The sequence below is a fragment of the Coccomyxa subellipsoidea genome, assembly GCF_000258705.1.
Source record: "Coccomyxa subellipsoidea C-169, whole genome shotgun sequence".
Classification (NCBI taxonomy): Eukaryota; Viridiplantae; Chlorophyta; class Trebouxiophyceae; family Coccomyxaceae; genus Coccomyxa; species Coccomyxa subellipsoidea.
The window spans coordinates 939,897-963,332 of NW_005178035.1; the positions used below are offsets into that span (position 1 = coordinate 939,897).

General features: G+C 52.1%; 9 protein-coding genes across 9 annotated transcripts; 2 read left to right on the plus strand and 7 right to left on the minus strand.

Moving 5' to 3' along the window:
• Positions 1-1,157: 1,157 nt before the first annotated feature.
• On the minus strand, positions 1,158-2,300 carry COCSUDRAFT_63498 (hypothetical protein; the record flags this gene model as incomplete). Its single annotated transcript, XM_005647614.1, has 3 exons — positions 1,158-1,216; positions 1,545-2,121; positions 2,244-2,300. 3 exons carry the CDS (start codon positions 2,298-2,300, stop codon positions 1,158-1,160), a joined length of 693 nt encoding a protein of 230 aa, XP_005647671.1.
• An 830-nt stretch (positions 2,301-3,130) lies between these two features.
• On the minus strand, positions 3,131-4,389 carry COCSUDRAFT_53515 (hypothetical protein). Its single transcript, XM_005647615.1, has 3 exons — positions 4,072-4,389; positions 3,814-3,976; positions 3,131-3,693 (listed from the first exon to the last, which is right to left on the minus strand). The coding sequence occupies exons 1-3, from the start codon at positions 4,210-4,212 to the stop codon at positions 3,614-3,616; spliced, it is 384 nt and encodes a 127-aa protein (XP_005647672.1). The 5' UTR covers positions 4,213-4,389; the 3' UTR covers positions 3,131-3,613.
• Positions 4,390-6,790: 2,401 nt separating this feature from the next.
• On the minus strand, positions 6,791-7,847 carry COCSUDRAFT_36666 (putative phosphopantothenoylcysteine decarboxylase; the record flags this gene model as incomplete). Its single annotated transcript, XM_005647616.1, has 5 exons — positions 6,791-6,925; positions 7,033-7,161; positions 7,246-7,403; positions 7,524-7,690; positions 7,804-7,847. The coding sequence occupies 5 exons, from the start codon at positions 7,845-7,847 to the stop codon at positions 6,791-6,793; spliced, it is 633 nt and encodes a 210-aa protein (XP_005647673.1).
• A 307-nt stretch (positions 7,848-8,154) lies between these two features.
• Positions 8,155-8,415, minus strand: COCSUDRAFT_15576 (hypothetical protein; the record flags this gene model as incomplete). The annotated part of the gene is made up of 2 exons (XM_005647617.1): positions 8,155-8,277; positions 8,371-8,415. The coding sequence occupies 2 exons, from the start codon at positions 8,413-8,415 to the stop codon at positions 8,155-8,157; spliced, it is 168 nt and encodes a 55-aa protein (XP_005647674.1).
• A 311-nt stretch (positions 8,416-8,726) lies between these two features.
• Positions 8,727-12,448, plus strand: COCSUDRAFT_42070 (barren-domain-containing protein; the record flags this gene model as incomplete). The annotated part of the gene is made up of 13 exons (XM_005647618.1): positions 8,727-8,798; positions 9,365-9,521; positions 9,648-9,842; positions 9,956-10,068; positions 10,163-10,322; positions 10,433-10,627; positions 10,740-10,894; positions 10,947-11,131; positions 11,238-11,382; positions 11,518-11,680; positions 11,845-11,957; positions 12,059-12,148; positions 12,290-12,448. 13 exons carry the CDS (start codon positions 8,727-8,729, stop codon positions 12,446-12,448), a joined length of 1,902 nt encoding a protein of 633 aa, XP_005647675.1.
• An 832-nt stretch (positions 12,449-13,280) lies between these two features.
• Positions 13,281-15,338, minus strand: COCSUDRAFT_29119 (HlyIII-domain-containing protein; the record flags this gene model as incomplete). The annotated part of the gene is made up of 8 exons (XM_005647619.1): positions 15,087-15,338; positions 14,801-14,928; positions 14,626-14,714; positions 14,397-14,526; positions 14,091-14,150; positions 13,867-13,996; positions 13,577-13,770; positions 13,281-13,460 (listed from the first exon to the last, which is right to left on the minus strand). Exons 1-8 carry the CDS (start codon positions 15,331-15,333, stop codon positions 13,281-13,283), a joined length of 1,158 nt encoding a protein of 385 aa, XP_005647676.1. The 5' UTR covers positions 15,334-15,338.
• An 833-nt stretch (positions 15,339-16,171) lies between these two features.
• On the plus strand, positions 16,172-17,508 carry COCSUDRAFT_15553 (nucleic acid-binding protein; the record flags this gene model as incomplete). Its single annotated transcript, XM_005647620.1, has 5 exons — positions 16,172-16,387; positions 16,504-16,671; positions 16,804-16,938; positions 17,040-17,201; positions 17,326-17,508. Coding segments are annotated over 5 exons (864 nt in total), but the record flags the coding sequence as incomplete, so codon positions are not given.
• A 442-nt stretch (positions 17,509-17,950) lies between these two features.
• COCSUDRAFT_42072 (hypothetical protein) lies at positions 17,951-19,198 on the minus strand (the record flags this gene model as incomplete). The annotated part of the gene is made up of 5 exons (XM_005647621.1): positions 17,951-18,014; positions 18,123-18,316; positions 18,456-18,562; positions 18,764-18,819; positions 19,149-19,198. 5 exons carry the CDS (start codon positions 19,196-19,198, stop codon positions 17,951-17,953), a joined length of 471 nt encoding a protein of 156 aa, XP_005647678.1.
• Positions 19,199-20,091: 893 nt separating this feature from the next.
• Positions 20,092-22,969, minus strand: COCSUDRAFT_53517 (hypothetical protein). Its single transcript, XM_005647622.1, has 8 exons — positions 22,742-22,969; positions 22,365-22,478; positions 22,151-22,246; positions 21,895-22,046; positions 21,523-21,733; positions 21,192-21,340; positions 20,902-21,069; positions 20,092-20,803 (listed from the first exon to the last, which is right to left on the minus strand). Exons 1-8 carry the CDS (start codon positions 22,854-22,856, stop codon positions 20,675-20,677), a joined length of 1,134 nt encoding a protein of 377 aa, XP_005647679.1. The 5' UTR covers positions 22,857-22,969; the 3' UTR covers positions 20,092-20,674.
• Positions 22,970-23,436: the final 467 nt, after the last annotated feature.

Consider the following 23,436-nt stretch of genomic DNA (forward strand, 5'->3'; position numbering starts at 1 on the left):
TTGCTGTGACCCCTGCCTCCAGCTGCAAGCCCTAGGCTTGCCCCGTGGGTCCTCCAACGTCACCTCAGCGGTGTTGCGTTGCCGGCGGGCTGGAGTGCGCCTCTGGGATGAGGTTACCCTCTGGTGCTTGGGACATGTCCATCGCTAGGAGCCTTTCTGTTGCCTTTCTGTGGTATGCCTTCATGCTTGCGCTTCTCTTAAGTATCGCATTATCCTCCTGCGGGAGTGCTCTGCGTGCCCCAACTCTGACAGGTTTCCCCAAATATCCTATTGCATGCGTGCTGGGAAGCGTGCGACTGGCACCTGTGTAATAGCGGGGGCTTCCCCTTTTAAAAATAAAAAAAAAAAAAAAAAAAACCTGACCGATCGCACAGCGGCTTTGATATCAGCCAGCGATCCAGCCGCGCTGCTGACTGGCCGGAGATGGCTATGTGGGTGAAGGCACGCCTGCTGGGGTGAAGGTCCCGCCAGACATCGTAGAGCCGGTGATCGTCTCGACACGCCGCAGGGCGGTCCTGCGTCCGCTGGTCGGGCTGCCCGGCAGGGTCCAGCATGTCCTGCTGGCCAGCGATGCAATTGAAGTCACCACCCACCAGAAGCTGCTTGCCCGCTGGCAAGCTGGTAAGCAGCTCCTGTGTGTAGTAGTGCGGCCGCACACCGACGCGGCCGCAAGCATGGGGACTCGGCCTGCGGCCGGCACATGAAGTCGTGGTCAGGGAGGCCACCATGCGCCGCCACGTGCTCTACAGGATCAGCAAGGGAGAGGCCCGCCCACTCGACCCGCTGCGGCCGGCCATCTGGGCCGACACCAGGGACGATCAGCGCAGCGGCCTGAGGGCACTTGAGGCGCGCTGGCAGTCCAAAGCAGCGGCAGCGGGCACGGGGACTGGGGTCCTGGGAAAGCGGCCCCGGCGGGAGCCCGACGCCTCCTCCTACGCAGCATGGACGCGCCCGTCGCGGCAGCGGCCAGCTCCGGTCTTGATCTCCACTGGTAGCGGGGCCCACGACTGAGCCGCCCGGCCGAGGGATACCCATGGTGTGAGCAGCCCGAGCACGGTTGGTGGGGGGCGAGGCCATTGTCCCGGGGGTGGAGGGTGCACCCCAGGGACCGTGCAGAGCTGAGCTCAGCGGATCCATCGACCGGTGGTACCGCGTGCTTAAGGCCCCATCCCGCGCTGGCAGTTGGTGAAGGCGCTAGGAGCTCCGTCACGGCAATCTGTGACCCCAGGGCTCTAAGGAAAACATACAAGGTGACAAGCCGGGCTGGAACTGCAGGAGTGTAACCGGTCATCTGTGCCTGATACAACCCGAGGGGCTCTTAGCGCCCAGATGGCCAGTGAACCTGCCAAAAAATTGTGGTGATGACCAAGGTATGAACGCCTGCCTTGGCCTAAACAGGCACTCTGTATGACCATGCTTTTCTGGCCTTTTGCCATGGCACCCGCTCCCTTAGAAGCAACAATATATGGGTGTTTGCTCTGCACCGCCCTCAACTGCGAGGGTCACAGCGTGCATCCAAGCAAGTACTCTGTGACAGAGCTCACCTTTGACCATTCTGGGCTCATGGCAGCATCCCAGAGGTGGGTATCCTGTCCAGGCAGAAGGGGCCAGCATGTCGGCTCCAGCATCCAGCAGCAGAGCACACACTTCTGCTCTCCCCATCACCGCGGCTCCCATCAGCACGGTGTGGGCCACATCCTTGGCGCTGAAGTCTATGAAATTCCTGTCATCTATCTGCTGCAGCGCTGCAAGGTACCCCTTCACAGTCCCGCCTTGCCCAAAGGTGCACGCAAAAGAAAAGGGAGAGCAGCGTCCCCTGCAGACCACCAATCTGCATTTCTCCTCATCGTCTGCTGGCCAGCACTCCGGCTGCCGGAACTCCATCCCTTGCTCGAGCAGCGCTGTGAGGACTGCCGTGACTTTCTCTGGCTCACATTCGCCACTGCTGCAGTCTGTCAGGAGGCCCAGCAACGCGCGGCCGTGCTGCCTGATCTCCCCTCGCTGACTCACAATCTCCAGCAGAGAGGCCACAATGTCCAGGTCACATGTACGCAGCTGCAGCTGGTTGTGCTCCTTGCCAAGCAGAAGTGACTGCACTGGATAGCCTGCCTCTAAGAGAGCCTGCATGGCATCCCTGCCAGCCAAACTGTGGCAGGGAAATGTGAGCAGGAGTGCAGGGTTCACTGCAGGCAGCCCAGGCTGTCTACTGTCTTGACTGGCTCCCCGAGCTGCTGCTGGAAGACCTGCGACTGGCCAGCGTCAACATAGACCTCTCGCGTGTCTGACAGGACCTGCACCATGTGGGCGAAGTCTCGCTTGTCGCTGGGAAATTGGGCTGCGCAGCTGGTTTAGGCCAAGGCAGGCCACCTGTTATAGGCCGAGGCAGGCCACCTGGTGTAGGCCAAGTGTCCTTTCCATCAGTCCGGCAAAATGGTCGTAGAGCAACCGATGCCTTGGGTCCCTTTTTGCCAGAAATATGGACCTTCTCGAGAGGCTATTGGCCCGGGCACCTGGGCTGCTGGGAATTGCTGTGTCTGTACTGATGAAGTTTGTAAGGATGTGGATGGTGACACCCTCTTCAACCCTTTGGGCCGGCAATACATGTGCCGCATGCGGAGCGGTCCTGCGATGTGTTCTCTACTCCATTGGGGGACTCGGCCATACGCCTCTAAGCCGTCGCCTGCAACGTTCCTTGATTGTCTTCTCGCAGGAAGCACAAGGGCACTACAATGTCTGCAAGGAGTGCAGAAATTTATGGCTGCACCTTGCGAGCGGGCTGGAAAAGCCGAGCGTTAACATCTTGCGGGCTGCTAGCTGGTTAGCTAAGACCCAATCACCGTCCAAAGTAAAGCGAATATCGCAACTTGTAATTGCACAAAGATTGGTATTCTGCTTTCACAAATCGTGACGAGCTACTGGGGAAGGAAGATGAAGTATAGCGAACACTATGCGAGTCCAAGTTGTGCATGGGACACATGCATGCTATGTAGGAATCAGAAAGAGCGTGCACACCAAACATACGGTACATCTGAAATCCAGATGACTGGATGCCACACGATGTCTTGCCACAAGTGTTTGTTCAACAGCCGGTGCACACCATATGTTCGGGACTTATGGACCTGCCGTTTCACGGTACCTGCCTGAAAGGTTTCAGATTTTGACAGTTGCAGGGGAGCCTGTTGACCTGAAAAATACTCCTAGCTACGGTACTTGACGTCTCCCTCAATACACTAATATTCAGTTTCAAACACTTTCACACTCTCCAGGCAAAAAAAATTACCGAGTCATCAAAACTCGGATTGCAAATGGTCCAAATGAGGTGTACTTGAATCCGTTGTCATCTATCTGGACGCAAGGTAACATAAAATCCATGACACTACAGGGGACATCCTAAAAGGTGTCACACGCAAACTCTTTGATTTGCACGCAAAGCAAGTTTGCACAGCGCATCGTGCGTGCGCGATGGCTGACGTACATCTCGTCGACTTGAGGCTGTGTCAAGACGCTAGCAAACAGATACATTGGGAGACACAGTCACCAAGGTGCCTTGGAATAGCTTGGCGCAGGCCAGATACATCGAAGGCAATTACCATCATCTGTGGCTCTTCTGCGATCAAGGATAGGAGTACCGTTGGTAATCCAAGGTGTCTTCCTCGTGAAGATCTGATGTGTCTGCACTTTGCAAGCCGCCCCCTGCAACATCCACTGCACATCAATCGGCTTGCCCATGTGTGCACAGAAAAAAGCGAATCCTATCATTACATTGCGAGCCAACACTGCATACATAGCATGAGGTGGGTGAGTCATGCACACCTAGAGCAGCTAACTCTGTTGGTGTCAGGTACGCCAGCTTCTTTGGATTGCTTGCGGCATGATGTTCCCGAACAGCATGGAACGGCGACCACTTGTTGAGCGCTGCAGGCTCTGCAGATGGAAAGGCATCATACCGCGGTCCTGCCTCCGTCTGCATGGGTCCCTGCATTGTGCAAGTGGGTGTCACAATACATATTGGTGGCTTTCTAAAGTGTTCCCAGAACGTTCATCAGGAAGGCGATCGTGGGAGATTGCTACCTTCTTTGGAGTGTAGCCTTTGTGTGCCCATGCAGGTACCCCAGGCTTTGCCAGAGGCATGCTTGCTGGTGGTAATGACGGCGCAGGAGGAAAAGAAGCCCTCCGTGGAGGCCCAGAACCCGGGGCAACGTGCAGATGCATCTCCGCAAGAGACCAGGGCTGCGACGGGCCAGGTGCTGGCACTGAACTGTGCTTGCTCACTGTAGCAGTTGCTCTTTCTGACTTCTGTTTGCGCCAGTACGCGGCAGTCGCAACAGCGCTCGCTGACACGGATGCATCTTGCCGCTGAGAACCCTTTCCAGCGGAACTTTCAATTGGATACCTGCTGCCTAGAAATGCACTTGCCCAATTTGCATTTGCCAAGGGAGCCGCCGGAGCCTCCACAGGAGACAAAAATTGCATTCCACGACTCTCTCCTGCATACCAGATAGTTCTCTCAGCAAATCATCATTCTTCGAGTGAATACGGTAGTGTGAGTCCTAGGCCAGCTTATTTCAGGCACAATATTCCTTCCTAGCAACCCATCAACAAGTGACAACATGCCGGCTATCAGCGTGATTCCATTGGATGGCATACCCGCGTTGTAAGGCTACTGTACCTCAGCACCATACCTCTTGAAGGAGCAGGCGCAGGCGCAGGTGCAGGTGAAAATGCCGGCTGGAAACGCATCTGATGCGGATGCGGATGTCGCAGCAGGTACTTCTGATTCAAGTGGCTGGAGCCATGCCATCTCCCATGGATGCCCTGAAAACACTCTGTGAGTTGAGAAGAATCACCATGAAGGACAGTTGTAGTGACTTGCCAATATTGTGACAGTGCGTAGGCATTTTCAATAAGAAGAAGAAGATCTCACCAGCATTATGCCGCCAATTATCACCAGTGCTATGAAAGAGCAATTTGCCCAGATAAGGATCTTTGAACACCTCCTGCTGACCATCTGCCCTAAGCTGGATGCCTGCTCTTGGTCTTCATCGCCACTGATTGATGCAGCATCACCATCTTCTGCACGCAAGGGCTGCTTCTCCCATTGCTTGTAGGGTCCACTGCCTGCGCAGCAAGAAAGGTCTCTTTCATCACTCTAGTTCGTCTGTTTGCAAAGGAGTGCGGAACCCACATCTCCCATGCATCAATGAAAGATCTGCGCTCCAAATCCAACAGAACAGCTTATGCACATCTCAGCAGTCAGCGTTCAGTCAACACTCTTAACAGCTTGCTGCAAATCGCAATGTCCTCCGAAGGACTCCGTCGTCGTACAGCGTGTAACCAGCCACGGCTGAGCTAGCATGTGTATTCCAGGAAGCATATAGTACAACGTAATAGGAGGGCCTTCGCTTTCTTTTTACAGACACTGAACTGTGGTACAAGGCGAACTACTCCCTTCAAAATTCCCGCACAGGTGGAAAATCCGCGACATGTTCGTGGTCGAGTCCAATAAAAGTACCTTTCTCGACTCTGAAGGCAGCTATGCTTCCCTTCGTTTTCTGATCATGCCTAAGATTCTCCTCTTGTGCCTGTTCTAGGAACGCTAGGATCTCCGACTGTGTGCTAGCAAAATCCATTCGAACCGTTGTTGGATGGTCAGTTGCCTGTCCACTCAATTAATATCAATTAATATTTCACATCGTTGTTGTTTGAGTGAGCTGAATTGCTGTTCAGATGATGACAATCCTCGTTACTGCCGTTGACGAAGTTCAGATTCATGCACGTGCCACGTCCTGACATCAGCGATTCGTCACCAGAAATGTGTCACACCAGTTGTGAGCTAAGATATGGTCAGGCTGCTAGGCATTGCATGTATTTTGTCTGCTCTCATGCTCCTGTACTGCTGCACATGGTGTATCTCAGGCTGCATTCCAGCGATTATTTCCTGCCGCTCCACCGCGCTATTCTCCCCTGCCTAGCAGGCCTGCTCTACATATCCTGCACCTCCATCTCTCCTCTGCTGCCTTTCCACTGGGATTGGCCCTGCATATCACTTGTGCACAGGTGCTCCGGCCCAGGAATTATAGCTGTATCTTCACGGCCACGGTTCTTTCCCCCTGGGGCTGACCTCGCTCCTGATTGCCTTTAAATTTAGGTGGCACGGTGCCCTAACCCTCTTCTAGCCACACTCAGTGCAAGGCTTGTATGCATGTATATACATTGCATATATGCAATGTGGTCATTTAGTGGTCCTGGGCCGGGGGATCATTGTATTGTTGTTACATGTTGTGCACTCAAGCTTGCGAGGCAGCCTGCAGAGCCCTTTAAAGAAAAATCTCCTATCTCCTGGCGCTCGCTCTGCCTTGATGTCTGCATACCTCTTTCTCTAATATGAGTTGATGTGAGAATCTACCTTGATTAAGCCCCATAAACATGCACAATCCCCAAGATCATAAGATTGCCACCATTTGCACCGTGTGACCTATGGAGCGCATGCATGCATATGCGCAAAGCACACTGCAATCGCGATATTGACCTCAAGGCACCCCGAGGCCTGGGGCCTCCGAGGCGAATGGCGGTATGAGCTCATGAGATCAGAGGAATGGCCACTGCTCTGGCAGAAATCCTAGCCAACTAAATAGGTAAGTAGTAGTGCACTAGTCGTAGCCTTCATGAGTCAAAAGGCCTTTACAAGAAAGCATAGTGCAGTAACTGTACTACAGTGCAAAAAAACCTTACCATTGTATGTTGGGGCAGGGCACGGATCAGGAACCCACTTGCGATGGCCAATGCACCCTCATGAAGCAGTCTCCTCCCATATATAAGGCACAGACTGGCACATTCTCAAAGCTTGCTTTGTTGCAGCCACTATATCGTCAGGAGATGCCATAGCGCCATTCCCCACATCGCCACAAGCCAGCTTTTTGCTCACCTGCATTTGATCAGGAATAAAATTATTAAGCGGAGGAGACACAGCAGAGGTGCACCCTTCCTGCAGCACTGGAACACCAACAAGACGTGCCCGTGAGCAACACTTACCGGGGGGATGACGCTTGCACCCAAATCCTGCAGGGTCTTCAAGTGCTTAGATGTGAAGGGACTATTCCACATGAAGGTATTCATTGCCGGAGCAACCAGAAGAGGCTTGTCAAAATCCCAAGCCCTGACCTGGAGAACCACACAAACCATCAAAATTGTCAAGTGACTGGGACAAGACAGGTGTGAACAAAAACAGAAAGCACGCAGTCTCACCACGCAAGTCAACAAATTATCGCAGAATCCTTGCGCAGCTTTCGCCAGCGAATTAGCAGAAAGGGGGGCAATCAGGAAACAATCTGCCCAGCGCCGCAGCTCAATGTGCAAGACAGGATCCCCCACCGTCTTCCAAGCATGCCACTCGTGCTCATCACCTGCGTCACCATCCCCATTCTCTCAGTCACCCCATTCTAAAATGACAAAACCCCTTGCCTAGCCACACTGGTATTATGCAAAAGATCACCAGGTGTGGAGACCATCTGCGAGCGCCTCACCCTTCACAGGCACATTGAGAGCCGACAGATCTTCATCGTTCAGCATATTCCTCGATGCATCGGTAACTATTATCTGGACATCTGCAAATTGCGCAAGGAGCTTCGCGAGAATTGGCACTCTGATGGCCGCCACGCTGCCACTCACGCCCAACAACACCCTGGGCCTCCTGCATCACACAGTGAACCTGTGTCACCCATTTCCTGGAGGAGATGCACAGCAGGGACTGCAAACTTTGAGAGATGCAGGATGCAATGCGCCCTACTGCAAATATGGGCGCACCTGGCATCTGTGTCCCGCCCACTGCACGAGGCATCTTGCTCCATTGCAGGCGTGCCTAGCAGTTCTCAAAGGCTCAAAGAGGATGAGCCAGACACAGCAGGATGATCCGAATGAAGTGGTTTCCAATGTCAGTTGTTCTTGAGGCGCACTACTGCAATTGACTGTCGTGCAGGACACTATGCCCCAGCTTGCTGCTGCTGCTGCTGCTCCGATTCTAGTTGCAACGCACGCTGAAACCTGGCCTTTTCTTCCTTTGCCTTTGCAAAATTTACAGCCCTGCAATAGAAGGTCCTGAACATCACACCGAGTTCCGATGATTTCGGAACATCTTTAGGCAGACATTGTTGGGCTCTACCTCTTCAACGCTTTCTCTCTTCTGAAGCACGCGTCAAGATCCCATTTATGCTGATTGCACTTTCCTACAAACTTTGCAAGAGCGTGCTCAGAATGGCAACCCACGAGAGCTTCGATCTCCTGTGTTGGCAGGCAACAGAAAATATCAGATTCATCGTCAGGATAATTGAATGTCTACGAGTTCAGATGGAGGACAGGACCGATGATCGACACCTTCTTGCAGTAGGGATGTTTGCTGACGTGAAGAGGAGGGTGCATCGAGCACCTGCAAAGTGATAATCGGACCTTCCAAGTCGCCACTAGAGCTCTACAAAAGGACACAAGCACCTTCTAATAGCATTACGATCGAGTCTATGTCCGAGCTCATTCATCGACGTGACGTTTGTCAGCGCACCAAAGTAGGCAACGGCTTCCAACTTGAAATCGCAGCAACGACAGCATCAACAGAAAGGAACTCGTCCCACGGGAGTCTGAGTGAAACCTGGTTAAGTCACAACAAACTGATGAGCTCAGGGCATACGTGCACCGGCAGGTACAACTCTTGAATTTAAAAAAAGTCAGTCCCTAAAATGGAAGACATCACAAACCTGCAGGAGCAACGCACTCTTCACTCGCGTGCGGGAACCAAAGAAAGCCAACAGGTGTGTTCTTAAATAGTAATAATTCTGTCTTTAGAATTATATCTGCAGGAGTGTGGGCACAAAAGGTCAAGCAATTTGTCTTGGAAGCCCAATCACTGCAGAATAGCAATTTATTGTCCTTTGCATCTGCAATCTTTGAATGGACTGTGGTAATGCAGGAGATACAGCTTCAAGCACCACTTTTGCAGCAAGGCACCGCGAACAGGTATAGGCAGAGATTGTTGTTACAATACCCGAAAAATTGCACAGGCCAGTCTTGTGATTACTCTCAGCTGAATCGAAGAGTCCAACTGAGTCACGTTGTGGCTGTGCTTTCTGGTAGGAGTGGAACCCAAACTGGAGGATCCGGGGGCCTTGAACATGCCCAACTCCACGCCCTCTTTGACAATTGTCTGAAGCTTGCAAGCGAAAACAAAATCACTGCAAAGAACACATGGAGCCTTCCGTTGATCGACCACCTGAGCGACCTGATACAGGCAAGATACTGACTTGCAATGCATCATTATGTTTCACTTTCTCTTTCATCAGAAGGTGTGTGCCATTCAAACTGCTAACATGCTTTGCAGCCCTCGCAAGAAGATGGGGAGTCGACAAACTTTCAGCGCGCCAGTGTCACTCTGGATGCCAGCGTGAAGATCTATGGCAGCCGCGTTGATTCGGTGCACACAATTGCATTCCAGACCTTGTCAGGCTTGTCACGGTCAGCCAATGCGCCTGTGCAAGGTGCGCAGCTTCATAGCAATCTCACTAAGACGCACGCATCAGCCGAATTACAGCCACTGTATCCGTGCAAGGAAACTTTGGAATGAAAGAAGGCTCGAAGACTCCACGCACTGGCTACCCTTGCAGATGAAGCGACAACAGGATCTGCAGAAGGGGATGAGATCTCTGCAAGACCTGCCAAGGAGACAAAGCACAGCAGCCCGAGCTCGACCCTGGAGTCATCCTTTGAGGCCCTCAACGTCAAAAAGTTTGACCTGACCTTTGCCATGGATCCTTTGTTCCGGCGCACATCTGCGCAATTTGACGAAGGCGGGGCCCGAGGTGCGCATAATGAAATCCCAAGTCCTGGGTCTAGGATGGTGAATGTGCCTTGCCTCTGCAAGTGGCATTGCTTCCATTTCCAGCAATGATGCAATGAGGAAGATAACATGCAGGTCTCCTGCTGAACAACCTCAGTGTCATCAGAGGCCTGGAGCTCATGTTTGACTCCTGCGGGTTGCTGGAGAGGAGCTTCCAGAGTGCCACAGCTCTTACATCTGACTGTACGGTACGTGATGCCTTTTGAAGCCCTGCTGACAATCGATTGTCAATGCCTCAACGCATCGTTGCCAGTGAGTTATCAACGGATGTGGCATCTGCAGGTGTGCCTGGGACCGCTACAGGCCCAAGCTCAGGCCGCACTGGCAGGTGCCTCCAGCGCTGTCATCACACCTGGGCTGACTGCGCTGACAGCTCAGCTGGCGTCTCCGCCACCAGAGCCGGACGCTGCCGCGACTGCCGAATATGCTGCCCTGATTGCCAGTGAGTGCCTCTGCTCATGGGGTTCTCTATTTGCAACTTCTTCTTCAGCTGTGGCATGTTCAAAGGGAGACGTCCTGTTCACTTGTGAATTTGTGGCTTTGCATATTCAGGTGTCCCAGGCTTTTCAGGAGCATCCAGAATGGGTGACTTCACGCCAGAGCCTCAAGATGGCAGAGCTGAGAGCGAGTCAATGCACCCAGAAGCAGAGACGGAGGGGAGCCCAGTGCAGCAGATCAACGAGGACACCAATGTTTTCGGTGATGATGGGCACTTCCCAGCGGCGGACTTCTCAGATGATGATGGAGGTGCATCACCCGCTCTAGATGACTGATGCACATCCAATGTTCGCTATATGTTGCAGGAATTTTCCTCTTGCTGAATATCCCAAACAACAGCAAAGCATCTTCTGCCTTGCAGATTTCGGCGCGCCTGATGGGTTTGATGAGGAAGCAGATGATGCTGGGCCAGGGGTGATGCCTTTCACGAAGGAGCAGGAGCCCAGCTCATCGCAGGCAGGCTCCCGGCGTGACTTCACATCATCCTTTCTTGCACTATTTGTCTTGTGGCAGGATGTGGGCTGTGTCAGCAGCAGCGGATCAAGGATTGGACTTGCCCTGTCTGCAGGCAAGTGAGCAGCTCAGTCTCAGCGAGGCAGCCATGCACCACCTGCTGGGCAGCGCGGGCGCGAGTGTGGACGCTGGTCTGGCGTGGGCGGGTGCTTCGCATTGGCGCTACCGTACCCGCGCAGCCGTCAAGCCGACTGCAGCTGCTGATGACTCGCCCGAAGCGACTGTCAAAGCCCCATCCAAGTGAGCAAACCAGTTACTCTGCCTCTTGCTGGCATGCGTGTCCCTGTGTTTCATCAGCAATGAGGTATTCATATTGCTAGAGGGGCTGAGCATTACCTTCCCGCAGGCGCAAAGTAAGCTGTCTGGTGGACTTTGAGGCGCTCGGCGCAGTGCCAGAAGGCAAATTGCGACAGGCAGCGCCGCATACCATCAGGCTGAAGACTGTGCGTGCCAAAGCAGACACCCTGCTGCCGGAAGACCACCACTACCAAGTGCGCATGCAAGACATGTGCCCACATCCCTGCACTTTCCCTTGTCACTAGGAGCTGTCTGGGCGGCGATGAACAAGTAATGGTCATCGGTCATGCACCTGCAGCAAGCCGTCTGAGAGTCTTCCTTTCATGCAGGCAAGCGCCCTCATGCAGCTCTTCCTGCGGCCCAACTCAAACGCAGTGCTGCGGTCGTCTGCACCTGGGGCAGCTGAGGACGCTGCAAGTTCAGCACGCCAGGACATGTGGATGGAGCACGACTTCAATAATGATGACGATGACACATTTGGAGGAGGCAATGGTGACAGCATCTGTGAGCTCCAGCCCAAACTTGCCTGCATGGCAGCAAGCTTCTGTGCGCTTGAGCAGATGCTCAACACTAGTGATCCCAAGCCTTCGCATATCCTCACAGTACTCCAAAACGTGTGGATGTATGCGTTCTTATGATGGAAAGCTGCGGTGTAGGGCAAGCCGAGGTGGAGTGGGCTGAAGGAGCAGATGAGGGTCCAGATGGCCTGGTGGGTGCTCCTCGCAAAGTGGAGAGGGTCGCCATTAGCTACGCTCAGGCCAGCAAACAGGTACACATTCATGGCCAATTGAAGAGGATGGACACAGTTGTGTTGGCAATGAGAAGGAGGCATTTGCATATCGGCTGCATTATAAACATCAAGGCATGCAGGTTGATGTGCGCGCCCTCAAGGAGGCCCTGTGGAGCGCACTGCAGAGCAGGCAGTCCTCAGAAGACCAGTCCGCTGAGTTCGCCTTCCAGGTGCATACATTGCAGCAGAACGCTCTATGCCCATGCTAACATGTAGGAGTGAGTCACCCAGCACTGCGCTCTGGATGTCGATCACCTGCCAGAATGGCGAATTATTCCTTTCCTCTACTAATGAGCTTGATCCTCCCGCAGGATGTCATGGAAGATGCGCTGGTGGGCGCCAGCGAAAGCCTCATCAAGGATCTCTCGGTGCATGTCTGCTTCATCTGCATGCTGCACCTGGCAAACGAGCACACGCTCTGCATCACCGGAGCCCCATCCCTTACCTCCCTTGCCATCAGGATGACCTAATGCGTGGCAGAATGGGTGGGCAGTAACGGTGTCCACGTTTACCCAGCAGGGTGGATAGCACGGTGCCTCGTACTGGTGAGAAGTGAATACTGCTGAAAGCTTTAGGTACTTGTGGAAGGATTGCAATCGTTTCAGACAAAAGTGCAATGATTATCTGTCGTATGTTAGATTATGTCATAAGGAAGCAGTGCCTTTCTAACACTGGAGCAAACTTGAAGGCACTGTACAGCCCAACTGTGCTCAGCAGCTGGCAGCATGCTACATGAATTGCTGTGCCTTGTCTCCTTTCCAATTTGAAGGCACTGTCATCTCGCATGACAAAGGTGGGCTGGCTGGCATTTCAGTTGACCTACATCCATATGAACACTGCAAGTAATATCTTGTATGTCCTTGATCATGATTTGTGCGCAGCTCTCAATTCAGGGTATTTATATTCCTCTATTTGACCAAGCAAATATATTGGCAGCTTGCTTCTGGCAGGAAAAGCGTGTAATAATAACAATAATATATTGGCTGTAAGACTCAATTGTCCGAGATTAGTGCATCCACCTGATTCGACATCTTAGACCAGGCACGCACAAGTAGAAACAGCTTGGGGCACATACGGCATCGATGTGATATCGCATAAAATTCCTCAAAAGAAGCTGATCAGTTCACAGAATGCAATCTGTTGACATCAGCCTGCATTGAGCTATTCATTTGAATCAATCACACGAAGCCAGGAGGGCCACTGGAAAGCATCCGTTTTGTGCTACCCTATAACATCTATGCAGACAACTATGACAACACCATGATTCCGACTCCATCAAGGAGCAAAAGTTAAATTCCTTGACTAACCATTACAGCCACCTGCACCATCCCGCCACGCCAACATGACATTTATGCCTTTGTAGTGCACCAAAGCGGCAGTGACCACGCACACATGGAACAGCTGATGGCTGGAGAAGAAGAGATCAAAGGCTCCTGGCTTCCAGCGCTCCGGCACCCTCAATGCGAACAGCACCGCTCCCAACTGCGCAGAACAGCCTCTCGCCCTGAGTGCATGACAAGGACATGGATGCACTGCACCGTGGCTTCACTACCTTACAAAAGACACTGAGTTGCTGAATTAAGGCAAAAGATGCTCACCAGGTAGATGGCACCCATGGTCAGATTGTGCCAGAAGGCAGTCTGCACTGCAGGTTCCGAGCCATGCAGCAACAACATGTGCACGCTCGGCGCAATGCCCCACAAGCCAAGGGCGGCAAAGAGAGTAGCACGGAAGGCTCTGAATCGCACTGTCTGAAAGAATGGCAGGAGTGTCACGCACAGAGTGAAGACACCTGCAGATCAAATCTTACAATGAACATCCACTCTTTGCCAGCCTGACAGATCAGAGCAAATGTACACGAAAACAAAAAGACAGGCCCAGGGCTTACCCATAATGCATGTGCTGATCAAGTAGAAATTGCGGAGAGCAGGCTCGCAGAGAAAGCCAAACCAAATCGGAGGAATGAAACTTGCAACAATGAGCGCTACAATTCCCCCATAATCATATTTCCAGATGGTCTGCATTGCAAAGTGTACTGTTAAGCCACATTTATCCGATGAGACACAGACATCTAGACAAGCTTCTTTCCATCTCTGTTCTGCACTTTCCCACCTCTGCAGCGCCCCTCAGGCAGCACACGCCATGGCAGAAGGCGGAAGTCCACAAGCAAATCTGCAGCAAGTACACCTCTCAGACATTCCTTGCCATGAAGGGGATTTGCAGGTCAAACTTGCACAGTACTGGAGGGCAGATTGTGTGCATCTTTCCATAAATTTGCGACACCCTGATGAAAGGCCAATCATTGCTTGATTGTCGCGAAGCAAAGCTACAAACCATACAGAAGGAACAAAGATGGGGTGAAGGAGTTATCAAGGGATTCAAAATCCCTTGATAACTGCATGAGAGCAGACGAGTCACCATAGCGCCTGCCAAGAAGACATATACCGGCCACCGCGGCGTTGGCCATTGGCTGTCCGACAGAATAGCCAAGAGCTCTGCATAGCGTCCCTCTGCCCCTCGCAGCCCCTCCACTCCATATGCTATGGCTCTGTATCATCATCACCATCACATGTTGGCTCACTGGGATGGAACATGCCGCTCCACTTGATGTCATGGATCAATGATCAACCAGAGATATTGACGTTACCTATTTTCCAGGGCCTTCAGATCCTCCAGTAGGTGTCCTCCAGTGGCACGGAGGCTGGCCTCGACGTGTTGCTCTGCTCTCAAAACTTCCTGAAAGAAACGGAGATGCATTCCTTATGATGCATAGAACTGAGGGGCACGTCTTGTCTCCTCCTGCGATAAGGGAAGGTGCTCACCTGCCAGCCCAGGCGTCCTGCTAATAAGACCCTCTCCTCAAGCTGAACCAGCTTTTGAGCACCAAGTTTCAACGGTGCTGGCTGGGCATAGATCGTCACAAAGGTCAGCACAGCGAAGAGCACGAAGCCTGCAGGAACTCCAGCTACAACTTCAGCCTCAGCTCCACTATGGTGGGCACGAGAGAATGCAGATGCTACGTGGATGATTTTAATACATCAAGTACAAACACTACTCCGCATTAGATTCATAATTAGGATCAGGAGGGGGCCCTAAGTTTGGGCGCACCAAGGAAGTGGGTCCAGATATTTCCCGTCTCGTTGTGGAGCCCGAACAGGGATCTGATGGTCTGTTTCCTGTTATAATTGACTCTGTAGTATTTTGTGATGTATTCATTGTCCCGCAAGGACTCTGGGAGGGCAGGGAAGGCGAGAAGTTTCAGTGCATTAACCTTCCTGCGCCTGCGCAGGGGCGCATTGAGGGCAGCGCTTTTACCTGCTCCAGAGGCGGCGTCCTCATCAGAGGTTTCTTTCATCTTTGCATAGTTTCCGGAGTTAGACCGTTTACAGCGTTCTTGTTCGCTTTGCATGGGCACCGTCATGACCTCGCAGTGACGTCACTCCTCCTGGCTTGATCACAGAATACTGCTGATCATGAATCCGTTTGCTTGTGCAGTTGCTTTGCTAAGAAGTATTTACCGATATTGAGTTTCCGTTTTGTGATCAAGGTCATCGCAGCAAACACCTTTAGAAAGGTGGTGGAAATAGCTCAGTGACGTGGTCCCATTGCTAGACCTCCTAATCTGCATCGATGGACCTCCTAGCAGCGGCTCCAAGCAATGTTCAGCGCTGTTGTATGATCCATTTTTCAGCACTGCCAATTCAAAGGCACTCTGCTGGTTGGGTATGCAAACTGAGCCGTCGTCCGTCAGCTTCCGAACAGTTTTCAGAGTTACTAGGAACTAGAACAGGAAGCAAGCAAGATTATATGAACGTTGTCTTTAACGCAGGGAAAATGTTGCTTGCTCCAAAGGAGGAAGTTCTCAGTCACGGTCACAAAGGAAAGGTGAGTGTCCTGCTGGGGGTTGCCTTACACTTGCGTGGATGAGCACGACTTCGGGATGTGATCCTTAACAAATGCTTGAATAGCTGACCTCGTGGTACGACCTGCTAGGTGCCAGAGGCGTTGGTGTGCACCAGCTGTGGCAACAGGAAAGCTGCAGGAGGTGGGTGTCTGACCTCCCTTTTTGGACAGGAGTCCTCCAACAAAATGAGCATGTAGTAATATAGCTGGAGCAGGGTAGTGGTGATGACCATGTGGTATCGCTGCAGGTTGCCACCGACTCAGCAAATGAAAAGCCGGCCATCTCTCCCGCCTGGGAGAATGTGCTTGAGATGCAGAAAAACGGCACGACGTGGACGGGGAAAATCACCGCAGTGAATCGTGGTGGGGTCGTGGTGGATGTGAACGGCTTGCGGGGGTTCATACCCATGTCCAGATTAGACCCAGGACGTCTTCCAAAGACTGATTTTTCCATGCAAGACCTTGAAGGCCTTGTGGGACAGGCTGTGTCTGCAAAGGTCATCCAGGTGTGTGCTGATGGCGACTATACAAGGCCAGCGCTCTCGAGATGGGTTCCTTTCCAAGCTGGTGTGTAGCCACATGCAAAATTCAACCATTTCGACCGTAATGTGTGCCCATGCAGGTCAACATTCCCAGCAGACAACTCGTGCTGAGTGAACAGGCCACAATGGTGGAGCAGCTGGCAGCCAGCTTGCAGACTGGCGACGTTGTGGAGGGCATTGTTACCCGCACGACAGACTATGGCGCTTTCGTCTCTCTCCGCTCTCCAGATGGAAACCTGCATGGTGCCGTGGTGAGGAGTCTGAGCATGTTGGAGTGCTCGTCAACGTGGGGGCTGCAAGCCGTCAGTTTTTGCAGGATTGTGGGGCATGTTATCCATGCACCTTCAGAGACTGGCTCACACATGTCCCGGTGTGTCCAGGGCTTGATCCACATATCAGAGCTGTCATGGGACAAGATAATGACGCCTGAGGACGTCGTCCAGCCAGGCAGCCTCGTCAACTGCAAGGTAATTAAGGTGGATAAGGAGAAGCTTCACATCAACTTGTCCTTAAAGGTGAGAGCTGCGCCATATGCCCCTTTTTGCGTGGCTGCTCATTGATGTTGTCCCTCTTTTAAGGCCGTCCACGTGCCTCATGCTGTATGAGCTGCCTGCAGCAAATGGAGGGTGATCCTCTGTTGGAGAATCTAGATGGGCTGCTGCCGCTGGACACCAGCAGTGTGACTTCGGTGCCTGCCAACCTTCCTGCGGCAATCGAGGACTTGTGTGCTGCCCTTGCGGCGGAGCCTGGGGTTGAGGGCGTTGACATTGGTCGACAGGTTTGCAGCAAATTCCACTTTGGATTGTGCTGCAAACTAAGGCCGAAATTGATGTTGATGTCAAGATGCTGACGATGGGGACAGTTTTGTGTGTCCATTGACTGCTGACATGAACATTCTGCAGGTGGAGGAGAAGAGGGCTGTCAGCCAGGATCTGGAACTGTGGATCAGTAAGGAAGTTGTGAAGGATGGCTACAATCTTGTTGTCCGCACAGGAAGACTCGTCCAGGAAATCCATGTGACTACTGATTTGCCGAGTGAGGGCATGAAGGAGAGTGTCCAACGTGTGCTTCGCCAGCTTGTGTAGAGAAAGATAGACAAGCGACCAGGGCTTCCTCTCTGTCACAGTAAAGCAGTGTGTTGACCGTGAGCTAAGCTCCTCACTGAGCTTGTGAGGACTGACCGTGTGTTTAAAGAGTCCTGGGATATACTGTATATGAGGATGCACATTATGTCATGATAGTGTCATATTTGATGTTGCAGGCATGGAACATGTGATACTGGCTGACGTCTGATTGGCTGACCGTCAGAAGGTCGACCTTCTACAGACTAGGCTGATAGCCTGGGTCAGGGTTTATGCTCACATCAAATAGAGCACTCCTCACTTCAGTTTCTCAACAAAAATTGGTCTAGTGACTAGTCTCTAGACTCTCAACAGTCTTGCTCTCGTCTCTCCCATGGGAAATCATCACTTTGTGGCTCAGCATGAGCTTTGTAGCAGGAGGAAATATCAACCCAGCACCATCTCTTCACACCTGGCTCTTGCCAGTCACCTTCTTCAGGAAAGACTCAATGTTGCTCTTAAGCTCCTCCCTGCGCAATTTAGAGCACCACTCAAACACCCTGAACTCACATCTTCAGAAAGCACACTTCGGCCAGGAAGTATGCGAGTTGCATTGAAAGGTGAACCACGACACGTACCTGTCAGGGCCAAAGATAAGGTATCTGTAGGCAAACCATCCTGTCACCAGGAGTCCAACAAACTCCAAAAGGCCTCCGATGATTGGCAGCTTGTCCACAGCATCCACGACTCCGGATGCAGCCCAGATAGCAATAAAAGCTGACACAGTGATGGCAACGACAGCAGGCTTCTCCTCTGTCTCCTCCCACTTTTCCTGCGACCAGAAGCATTGTACATCAGGTCCCACCATTCTCTGGCGTACTGGCCTCTGCGTACTGTAACAGCCCACCACATTTTGTTTAGCTAGGTGCCGCCGTTGCACGCAGTACATTCTTCCGGGGCTTGTGCTGTACCTTCAGGTCACTTGCAATCTCCTGGTACTTCTGCGTCATTTCATCGCTGCCGTCAATTCCCTTCTCTGTGATACCACCCTCGCGGGTCTTGAAGGAGCGCGCAAGTACTGGCTGACCAAGACGAACTGCAGCATCAAGATCACATTTTGCCATGAGATCCTTCTAAAAAGAATTAGAAAAGCAGGCAATCCATGATCATCCATGGTCTGGAATCAGGTCAGGCAACAGGCCATAAATATCAGCATCAATTTTAATGCAGTCACTCTACTTCGCAGATCATCCAAACTCGCAGGTCTGCACTTGCCCACCTGATCTGCTCCTCTTCACTGGCAGCCGAAGAGCCCCGACTCCGGTTCCCAGCTTCCTGCACAAACAAAAGAAGTCCTTAGCGATAAGGTTGATGACAAGTCAAAATTCAGCACGTGCAAAGCTTGCGCGCGCCCACCAATTACGAAAATACACAGCATTTAAAATGCAGTACAAACGTCCTGCGATGCGATGTCGCGGCGGTGGGCAGGATTGAAGCGAAAGGCTTGATGGGGCGTCGTGCACGGCGAACAAGTTGAGCAAGACCCAAAGCCTAATCTCATCAACACATAGTCATGAAAAATGGCGCACTAACACATGCCACACAAACAAGCAGGGGCATAGTGTTTAGCGACTGAAGCTTGAGCCCCGGCATCTATGGCGCACCTGGATTGCTGCCCCAGGACCTGTGAGCCGGACGCAGAAACGGCCACCATTTTTATGAGTTTTGCAAGAGATCGTAGATGAACTTGATGAGGTGGACAAAGGCAAGCTGTAGTCTGAATCTTGAGCCTCTTTCCTGAATTTGCGCGCGATGCTGGACTTTGTGCATGGTGCATCGACCTCTGCAGGGTTTTATAATTTCATGGTTTTCAATCACTGAGTGTGCAAACTAGAGTGGTCCGCACGTAGGCACTGCCTGAGTAGCTCCTGGTATCTCATCTATCTGTGGATTTGCCATTTTTTCGAGCTCCCCAGCCCTGTTTTGCAGCTCGATTTACATTTGGGCAGACCATAACACGACGCTCCCACCTTTCTCAGCCTGCAGGTGCTCCTCTAGGCTAGTAGTCTCAATCTGAGATGGGCGGATTAACGACAGACCGATGAAGTTCGACATTGGAATTTAAAAAATTAGCTTTGTTAGCTGGATGGATCCGGAGGACCTGCATGTGCACAGAGTTACGTTGCCAACAGTGTACTACAATAGTACACACCTGCAGGTGCCACCGGAGCCGGCCGCCGGCCGCCGCCGGCACTGCCACAGCTGCGGCAGCTACTGTGGCCGGCTGCCAATGGCAGCTGCAGCGGTGTGCATGCACTGGTGTACCTGCTAGGGTCCTAGCCATCGTGGCTGCCAGTTGCATGCCTGCCGCACAGCGCCGTGCTCATGATCAAGAAGATGATCTCATGCCATAATACTGCATCATGATCGCTAAGTAAGTGCCAGTGGCGTGTCACATCGCTGTGATCACGCTCGGGGACTCACATTCTTGACACTTGCATTTCTTTTGCAGAGCTGGTGTTGGCTCTGACTTAGCCCGGTCACCAAGGTGCCATGCCCAATTTTGTTTGACACGACTGGCACCCAATCAGTCTAGACTCCGAGTGTTTGTCAATACATATAGAAATTTACATCAGCTCTCTGGACAACCCTCAAGCATTGCAATGGCCGATCTGTCAATGAAGTCACTGCATCCTGCAGGCGCAGCTCAGCTACCCAGCACAGCGGTTGCAACCCAAGTCACGAGCTCACAGCTGGCGCTGTGGAAGAGTGAAGATGGACACTAAAAGTGCTTATACAGAACCACAATTACTTCCCTCATGAAAAGCATAATACAGTGTCTCCTCTCTCTCCTCTCGGATTTTTTCTTAAAAACCCGCAAATTCTCTGGAGCCAGCCCTGCAGCTACAGGGCACGCAAAGGACAGCAAGAGAACGGTGCTGACGCTGCACAAGCACTCACCATACAGGCAAGTGCATTTTGGAAAGCGTGAGAATGGCAACATTTGCACCAGAGTTATGGTGTTCCCAGTAGCGTTTCTTTATGCCACACCAAAGTTCCCCTCAAGGCCCTCTCAGTGGACCGTGCCAGATGACACCTTGCTGGTCTGGCAAGACCTGCTGCGGCTTATGGACCTGTTATTGAGCGAGCATGGAAAAGATCAGTGTGTAACCTGTGCAGGAACCGGAATTTATGCAGGGACAGCAGCGCCAACAACACGCTGGACAGCCTCAATCACTTGTTCAGGCTGGACAATGGTGGCTGCCTCGAGCTCATATGCGTACGCCGTGGGGACATCCTGTGAGCTCAGGCGCACGACCTGCACCACGTGGGTAACTTCAGCTGAATGATGCCAGTGACGTTTGATGGAGCAGATGCATAGGAATGCAAACACCAGAGAGCATTACTGAATCTTGCCTGGTGGTCGAGCTCATCGAAGAGGGACTCGTTGATGATGGCCGACAGGGAGGCACCAATTCCTCCAGTCTTCATGCATTCCTCTACAATGATTGCATTGCGGGTCTTCTTGATGCTGTTGCTGATGGTCTCCATGTCAAAAGGTTTCAAGCTGATGAGGTCGATCACCTGATGCAAGACAAACCATTACAAAGCAAGCCGTTTTGCCCATGCTATACACAACATCTGACAACCCTATCTGCATGAGAGAAAGCCTGTGCACTCTTTCCAATTTCATCAATGATACTCACCTCGGGGTCATAGCCCATTTTCTCCAGCTGCTGCACTGCCTGCATGACGACATAGCGCATGCGCGAGTAGCACAGGATGGTCACGTCCTTGCCGCTCCTGACCAGCTCAGCCCTTTCCAAGGGCTGGTAGTACCCCTCCTTTGTCTCCCCTGTCCCCACACCAAACTGCATGTCAGACTAGATGCACAGACGGTGCAGGATGCTTGACTTGCACACTCCACACATTTAAGCATTCATACACAGAAATTTGCGTTGCGCCCTCCATTGTATGCTGAATCTGGGAAGACATTCCTGGCAGTCAGTGTGGTCATTAAGAGGGGAAGCTCCGCACCCTTAACGTTGTACAGTAGGACGTGCTCAAAGAAGATGATAGGATTGTCGGAGCGGATTGCCGATTTTAAGAGAGCCTTGGCATTGGCAACTGTTGAGCAGGCCACCAGCTGCACGCCTGGGATGGACTGGAAGTACGACTCCAGGCGCTGACTGTGCTCCGCACCCAGCTGCCGCCCCACACCACCAGGCCCTCTGATCACGACGGGCACCTGCACATTGACATGTAGTCAGCACATTCTGTGGCAGCTTCCCGCAGTTGGCATACCTGTCTGAAACCTGCAAAACGTGAGCAACACTTCAAAATTTTAGAGCAATGGCCAGCGCACGATGCTGCATCTTGGTCTGATCAGATTGTGCCGCGAGGTCTCACCTTGTACTGTCCGCCAGACGTATAATGAAGCATGCCAGCATTGTTGGAGATCTGGTTGTACGCCAGCAACAGAAAACCCATGTTCATTCCCTCAATGATCACCCTGAGACCAGTCATTGCAGCTCCAATGCCCATGCCCATGAAGCCGTTCTCTGCATGCCACACTTGTCGCATCAGCTTGATAACAAACGCAGCGCAAATGAGATAGATGCGGGAGCTGGCACAATCGATCTTGTCAATTCATGAGATATCGCACCACAGATGGGGGTGTCCAGCAAACGAAGGTCTCCATACTTCTTGTGCAGATCATAAGAGACCTTGTAGGAGCCACCGTAGTGACCCACATCCTCGCCTGTGATCATATCAAAATTCTCTTGAGGAAAAATGCGTGAAGAGATTCAAGCATGCATTAAGTATGCTGATCACACGGAAGGTGGCAAAAGCAGCAGTCAAGCACGTAGAGATCATACCCATCAAGCAGACTGTGGGATCTGCCTCCATCTCTTCGTCGACAGCCTCACGAAGGGCTTCCCACATCAGCTTCTGCTGAGCGACAGCGCGCAGTGGTGCATTGCGAACAGTGGCTGCGGATCAGCATGGCAATATTAGATAAGAATTCCAAGACACTGAGTGAACAAAGAACACCCAACAAGATGTAGGTGCCTGCACCGAAAATAAATTGTCATTACATACAGTGTGCTAATAATTCTTTCAATATTACGTTTCAACACCAAAAACTCCATGCAGCTGCTAATACAAAAGAACATCCAGAGGCCATGCTTCAGTGGTCAGCAGGCTCTCCCAACCAATCGTGGCATTTGAAGGGCAACAAGCGCTCCAATATTACCTCTGGCCCCTTTCCTATGGAAAGTCTGCAATTTCGCAATGGCAGAGCGGAAGTCGAGGTCAGGCCGAGAAACGCTTGGCCGCGAAGTGGAACAAGGCAGCAGACAAGTGGCCATCCTTCACTAGCTTCGACGCCCAATGAGGGAGGGGACCCCAGCAGTAGCAATTAAACAGCGTTCTAGGTGTGCACTGCCCTCCTACACAATGTGAAGAGGAAAATTTTGGGGACTTGAAGCAATTGGGAGCTCATCTCCGACGCTCCGGGTTAACCGGCCGGGTTAATTAACCGCGGGTTAATTAACCAAATTTGCAATCCGTAATCTCGACGTGGATATCGACCGTAGGCGCTTTTCGGCTCAATGATGGACCCTTTCTCCCTTTCCTTCTTCCCCATCCCGGTTGTCAATCATTCATCTGATTGGTTATGAACTTTAACTTGTTGAGATAGTGTGGCAGACCTGGGTGACAGACAAGTTGTTCTAAACGAGCCTGCCCTTGCATGGGAGCTGTCCAGGTCGAGGTGCAACACATCTCGCCTTGCTACGCGTCAATGCGTCAGTGCAGTCATATCTCAGGTGATTCACGCCTGGACCTTGTATCTTGGGCATCCGTAATGTCCGAAACAAGTACAAGTGGACTTCTGCACAAAAAGCTCTGCATACTCTTCACAGCAGAGGCTACCATTATGATTGCCTG